Here is a 7,530-nt window from a genome sequence, read left to right on the forward strand (position 1 = left end):
AACATATTTGACCCCTGTGACCTTGAATATAAATCAAGGTCATTTATTTGAACAAACTTGGTAGCCCTTCATCCAAGCATGTTACTGGCCAAATATCATCACTCTAGGCCTCTTGGTTATTCAGAAGAAGTTGTCTAAATGTTTTTAATATATTTAACCCCAGTGACCTTGAATATGATTCAAGGTCATTCATTTGAACAAACTTGGTAGCCCTTCATCCCAGCATGTAACTGGCTAAATATCATCACCCTAGGCCTCTTAGTTTTTCAGTAGAAGTTGTTTAAAGGTTTTAAACATATTTGATCCCTGTGACCTTGAATATAAAGGAAGGTCATTCATTTGGACAAACTTGGTAACCCTTTATTTCAGCATGTTACTGGCCAAATATCATCACCCTAGGCCTTTCGGTTATTCAGAAGAAGTCGTTTAAAGGTTTTAAACATGTTTGACCCCAGTGACCTTGAATATACATCAACGTCATTTATTTGAACAAACTTATTAGCCCTTCATTTCAGCATGTTACTGGCCAACTATCATCCTCGGCCTCTTGGTTATTCAGAAGAAGTTGTTTAAAGGTTAAAAACATATTTGGCCCCTGTGACGTTGAATATAAGTCAAGGTCATTTGTTTGAACAAACTTGGTAGCCCTTCATCCCAGCATGTTACTGACCAAATATCAACACCCTAGGCCTCTTGGTTATTCAGAAGAAGTTGCTTAAAGATTTTGACATATTTGACCCCTGTGACCTTGAAAATAGATGAAGGTCATTTATTTGAACAAACTTGGAAGCCCTTCATCCCAGCATGCTTCTGGCAAAATATCATCACCCCAGGCCTTTTGGTTAATGAGAAGAAATTGTTTAAAGTATAAAGTTGACGCCGGACGGACGGACGACGGACGCCGCACCATGCCATAAGCTCACTTGGCCCTTTGGGCCAGGTGAGCTAAAAATTAATTGTATTAAAGTTGAACCTGTTTTCAAAAAATTTGTACAGTGAAACTTGCCTAATTCTGGCACACTGTCTGAACCAACATAATGCTGTGATCTCATTTCGGATGAAAAGTACAAAATAAGACCTGTGTATTCTGTAATCTTGTCTGATCTGAAAAAAATACACTGTCAGAAAGGTCAGAAAACAATTGATTTGTGTCGGGAAGATTAATTTACATTACACTAAGGACTGAACATTGTTTTCGTCTAAGGACTGGACATCCATAAGGACATACTTGATAGGCCTTCACCATGGTCAAGTGGTCAGAATTTCCAGTGGCAAATTCAACCTTCTTTTTAGTAGCCTCATCTTTCTTATCAAATGGTGAGACCTAAAACAGAAGATATTTATCTGAATAAGAGCGCAAATATTTACTGCAATAAAATAACTTGTACATGTACTAAAATAGTAATCTTTGAAGTTCCTGCAGGTGTTGGGGAAGAGTCGGCCTGCTGTATCCCACTACATATTATTGCAGGGGTGACTTATGCTGGGGCCCCCAATTTATTCAAAGTACAAACTACATGTAAGAAAATCATTGATTTATTCCAAAAAAGCTCAGGATTATAATGCTTGGAACAGACATAAACTGTACACATTTTGGAAAATAATTAAACCAACTTTTTCCAATGTATTCAGTTTACTAGTATTTAGATCTCATTACTGAGGGCAATATCTTGATTAATTCACTGGTTGTCATTTCAATCTAAACAGACATGCAGTAACTTATTAGTCCATTTATTAGCGTATTAAAACATCAAGATTTTGACTTTAATGAAACTGGAATCCTCGCTTTTTTGATAAGGTAATCATGACTGTTTAACTTACAAAGGGAGACTTGAAGCTGAGTGAGGCTGCTATGGTCAGGGCAGGATCTAAGCAGCGGAAAATAGCACCAAACAGCATCAGTTTGCCTACCCTGTACAAACAAATAGCAGCTTCATCATTGTCAACGTCATTATATTAACAGCAAGGTTATCCTTGTCTGTGTCTTAGCTTTATTCCCTTACACATACAGGGTAACTGGTATTGTCATTGAGAAGATTAACTTATTCACCCCTGAACTTTCATAATGAACTGTTCCAACCTTTGCATTGAAAGAGTTCAAATTTGTCTTTAGATGTAAATGAGTTAACTATGTGATCAAGGGGGGAACAATTTCAAAATGTGATCCTATTGATATAACATGCTGAAATAACTTTAAAACTGGAAAAAAGATGTATGAATTTAAACTCATAATTTGATACTCAAAATTCTGCAATAATGGAATGCAAGTTTAACCATCTACAGTCAGAGAGCATCTAAACATTACCTGACATCCACTGGAAGTGAGCCAAGATGGTACCCCAATGGTGTCAACTCCTGCATATACAACACAGCATTTCAATATCATTGGCTAGAGCTAAGACTAGTCAGACATATATAAGTACAAAATATACACAATTTATTATATTATGTCAAATATTGCATCATTTTACACATACTTTGTAACTGAAACTTACACTGAAATCTTACATGTAACAAATTAAAACATGATTTATTTATTTTTAGATCAATTAACATTATTTCCCTAATATGAGAAACCTTTGCCTGAACTTAACATACCGTAAAAAGCCATGTAATTTGCACACTTTTTTTCCAGAAATTTAATACCCAAAGTGAGGGGTGCGTAAAATACATAGGTATAAGCAATTTCAAGTTTTTTTCATGAAAAGATCGACGATTCTTGCAGACCACCATCTTGGACATGAGATAATCTCATGCGATCCTATCTGGCCTATTGTTCGGGACCAGACGACGTCTGTAAGTTATGCCCTCCGGTTAACTTATCTGTAAATGTCGCCAAACCAGCAGTCATGACCACAGATGACCGATTTTTAATCATTTTACAGTAGGTAAAAATTGTGTAGCCAAAAAATATCGCCAAACTGAACTGTGATATGACCTGGTTTGAAGTGACGATACCCAAGCCGCCATGATGAGCCCTTCTCACTGATCATAATAATGATCAATAAAAGGTATCTAATTATGTCTTTCACCAGGAGATATGCACCAGCGGTTACTAAACATTAAATTACTTATTAATTGATATGTGTTTGTAAGCAAGTAAATGTTTTATGTAAAATATTGCTAAAATGAATTGATGTATGCCGATATGTGCACACGTGTGTCATGTGTGATCAGATATTTCAAAGGAAACAAACAACAAAATACACATTTTACGCAGTTTCCTCTTAGTTTTAACATCATTGTACCTGTAAACAATACTTATGAACTCACTTACAATAAACAAATTATAACAAGAGGCCCATGGGCCTTAACGGTCACCTGAGTCCTACAGTATTTATTTTTGTTGTTGAAATATGTACCAATTTGAGTAAAAAATAGTTAAGTATAATGTTAACTTAACTTTGTCAGGACCATGAGCTGATCATTCCTAGACCGATTTTCAGTGAGATCGGCCTATTAGAACTTGTTTTTAAGTTTGAAATAGGTATTAACAAAATAGCGGCCATGGCAGCCAATTTGTATTTCTGATTGACCCGAAAAATAACAACACTTTGTCAGGACCATGATTCGATCATTCCTACAAAGTTTCAGTTCAATCGGCCAAGTAGAACTTTACTTTAAGTTTGAAATAGTTTTTCAAAATGGCGGTGACCTAAAAATCCTAAGAATCCCAAGCAGTTTGTCTTTCATTTTCAGAGATCGATTTTCGGAACTTGAACATATTTTTTTGATTTTTTTGGTGTGCAAAAAATTTGAATAGAATTTTTTGGGGGGATTTTTAGCCTCAAAAATTACCTGCGCAAATTACATAGGTGCGCAAATTACATGTTTTTTTTACGGTAAATGTCCTGAAATCCTGTATTCCAATTTTTATTGAGAATAGATCAGCAATGTTTCACAGACGACAGTGATATCAAATTTCACAAGTTAATTTCATTTAAATTCATTTGTTATTTTTTAGTTCCACCCATGTTTTCAAAGAGCTCAAAGTACTGGGCCAGTAACAGAAATATCTTACATCCTGTTTGTCAAGAGCTCCAAGTACTGGCCATGGGCCAGTAACAGAAATATCTTACATCCTGTTCATCAAGAGCTCCAAGTACTTGGCCAGTAACAGAACTATCTTACATCCTGTTCGTCAAGAGCTCCAGCAAGTAGTGGGCCAGTAACAGAAATATCTTACATCCTGTTCGTCAAGAGCTCCAAGTTCTGGGCCAGTAACAGAAATATCTTACATCCTTTTCATCAAGAGCTCCAAGGACTGGGCCAGTAACAGAAATATCTTACATCCTGTTCGTCAAGAGCTCCAGCAAGTAGTGGGCCAGTAACAGAAATATCTTCCATCCTGTTTGTCAAGAGCTCCAAGTACTGGCCATAGGCCAGTAACAGAAATATCTTACATCCTGTTCGTCAAGAGCTCCAGCAAGTAGTGGGCCAGTAACAGAAATATCTTACATCCTTTTCATCAAGAGCTCCAAGGACTGGGCCAGTAACAGAAATATCTTACATCCTGTTTGTCAAGAGCTCCATGTACTGGGTCAGTAACAGAAATATCTTACATCCTGTTCATCAAGAGCTCCAAGTACTGGTCCAGTAACAGAAATATCTAACATCCTGTTCATCAAGAGCTCCAAGTACTGGGCCAGTAACAGAAATATTTTACATCCTGTTCGTCAAGAGCTCCAAGTACTGGGCCAGTTACAGAAATATCTTACATCCTGTTCATCAAGAGCTCCAAGTACTGGGCCAGTAACAGAAATATCTTACATCCTGTTCGTCAAGAGCTCCCAGATCCTGCAGACGCCTGATGGCAGCCATGATGGACTCTTTCTCTGGAGGTTCTGGTAACTGTTCCAGCACTTCCTGTATACAGCAACAAAACACAAAATTATTTGAAAAGTATAATAAAAGAAATGAGTTGGGGTCTTTCCTAGATATATCGACCCCCAGAAGTGAACTATGACCACCAAAATCTGATGAAATGTAGGAATTGATTTTATCATACTTTGATTTAAACATAAACTAACACTTTATCTGTTGAAGATTTCACAAGGTATCATGTACGCAACTTTTCTACTCAGATACACTGACAAAGCGATTAATATATCACCCCCCTCCCCCCACAACCCAAGCCCTGTTTTCTGAGATGGTGGTGTTGGCGGGTGGGAGTGGTCATAACAGGACCCCTACATTCTGTGTAGAAAGCTATTGTCTAAAGCACTGAACCAATATCTGCCCATTTGATGTAAGTTTGAATTACTGATGTTTTAGACTGCCTCTGGACTGGTACCTTAAGTTCTAAAGACTTGGTTAAAGTCAACAAAATGTCTGTACATACCTGTGCATGCAATCTGTTGAAAATATCCAACATTTTTATCCTCAGTACAATCTGTTCAAGTGGAGCTCGCTGTATTTCTACCAAAACAGGGAGACAAAAGTTTTGAATAAAATAACAAATTGTAGTTATAGATAAATATGTAAACATGCAAAACAGACTTCAGATTGATAGCAGGAGAATGATTACTACTATGTATATGTATGTTATCATGGTATTGTCTGAACAGATAAGCTTTAACACAGGATAGGATACTTAATACATGAAGTTTTTAATGAAGAATATAATGTCTGCTACTTCAAATGAACATTAAAAATGAAAATATCTCAAATTCCTCAGTAAATTTAAAATAAAATGGTCAGGATCTAGCAAAATTATGTACCATAGCAAGAAGGTAAATAGGGTCCTGATGGGCACAGTACCTACAAGTTTCTCAAAGTGTAACCACCTTTCAGTACAGGAACATAGTACAAGAATACTGGGTTACTAATATAAATCCATCTTTTTAAATGTGCCTTTTCTCTGCACATTGTATTTTACCTGGAATGGGTTGTTCCTTCATGTGGTATTGGTATCTGTGGCTGGTGAACAGGTGGAAGCTCACCCCGTTAGTGACACGTCCCGCACGTCCCTTCCTCTGCTGGGCATTGGCACGGGACACTGTTACTGTCTCCAGACTCTCCATACCCTTAGTGGCATCATACCTGTGCATAGTAATAGGGAGTGTTAAAAAAATCAATGTCAAATCCTAAGTGCTGGAAAATAGGTCAACTTAATCTACTAACCATAAGAGTACATTTTGGGATCAGAGGGGTTTTCAAATCAATATTTGTGAAAAAAATCAAATTTTCATATTTTTTACTTCAGTGTAGAACCTTTAAAAACCCTTTAAACCATGTTGAAACATATATCCTGAAAGCTTGAAACAAGGATGACTTTTGATATATATATTTTATTATGATTCCTGTAGGAACATTCTAGTTAAGAGTTGTTAATGAATACTTGTTTTTGATATTTGACAACTTCATACAACATTGCATATATGGAATTTGATGATTATTTCAGACCAGTAACATCAATACACAACAAAATACATTTACCGTTTTTCCTTCATCATGCCAGCATCTATGACATACACAATGTCGTCAATAGTGATGGACGTCTCAGCGATATTTGTTGCTATGACGATCTTTGTAACACCCTCTGGAGGTTTTCTGCAAGAGTAAAAAAGAACATGTAGGAATTTTTCAAAATATAACAAAATAGAAAAACATGTATGAAAAAAGGATATATCAATGGTTTCTGGACACGTATAAAATTTCTCTGTACTGACATTCAGGATATCTTTTACTGATAAAAGGTGATATACACTACTAACACCCTCACCTTTAACAAAATGCCTGGCTCAAATTTTTTCTTTTTTTTCAGTTAGGTGAAGGAAGTCAGAGACTTCCTGAAATATTTTGAATTAGATTTTATTCATTCATTTGAGTTGTCATTGACATCATGGGGGTTTAGACCAGAAATAGAATGGACTATTTTGCAGAACATGAATTACAGAAAAGGTAGTTACTTACAAGAACACAGCGTGCTGGTCTTCACTGGACAGGGTTGAGTGTAACGGTATTATCTTAAACCTGTTTAAACATAAATCAGACAATATTATAAAACAAATGATAGTGAATTAACTTCTTCCACCCATGTTTTAAGCTACTGATTTTCCTTTTAAGATATAATGTACTTGAATAATTTGTTTTAATGAATAAACGGATCATGAACAATCAAATAAGTTATTATTAAACATTAAAGAACATTTTTTTCACATACATTGTATATAAAACAAGAGGCCCATGGGCCTTAACGGTCACCTGAAATATTTATACAGAGAGTTGATATTGTTTTTAACACGAACTGAAATATTATTCACAGTGACAAAAAACAATAAAGCAACCTTATTCAATATCTAGCATACAGATTTAAGATTAACAAGGTTACCGCGAGCGGTATATAATACGCCCGTCACACATTGAATGAGCAGTTGTTTGTATGATTGAAATATATGAAGTATTTGTGAGTAATTGATATTAAAAGAGAAATCATTCAACATAACTGGTAGATCAATGAGTGCAATACAACATCATGGAACGCATGCATCGCATTAATGAAACCAAGGGTAATAACTCCAGTAATTA

General features: G+C 35.9%; 1 protein-coding gene across 1 annotated transcript in view; it reads right to left on the bottom strand.

The window, feature by feature from the left end:
* Positions 1-7,530, bottom strand: part of LOC110464296 (putative ATP-dependent RNA helicase DHX57) — a 50,895-nt gene that overhangs the window by 8,240 nt on the left and 35,125 nt on the right. The window contains exons 13-20 of the mRNA XM_021519433.1: positions 6,916-6,975; positions 6,439-6,552; positions 5,879-6,042; positions 5,342-5,418; positions 4,771-4,866; positions 2,306-2,355; positions 1,822-1,912; positions 1,229-1,324 (exon numbers count right to left, since the gene is read on the bottom strand). Of these exons, the coding sequence (XP_021375108.1) occupies positions 1,229-1,324; positions 1,822-1,912; positions 2,306-2,355; positions 4,771-4,866; positions 5,342-5,418; positions 5,879-6,042; positions 6,439-6,552; positions 6,916-6,975 (748 nt within the window). The remainder of the gene's footprint in view (positions 1-1,228; positions 1,325-1,821; positions 1,913-2,305; positions 2,356-4,770; positions 4,867-5,341; positions 5,419-5,878; positions 6,043-6,438; positions 6,553-6,915; positions 6,976-7,530) is intronic.

Source organism: Mizuhopecten yessoensis, unplaced genomic scaffold, assembly GCF_002113885.1.
Source record: "Mizuhopecten yessoensis strain PY_sf001 unplaced genomic scaffold, ASM211388v2 scaffold10981, whole genome shotgun sequence".
NCBI classification, from domain to species: Eukaryota; Metazoa; Mollusca; class Bivalvia; order Pectinida; family Pectinidae; genus Mizuhopecten; species Mizuhopecten yessoensis.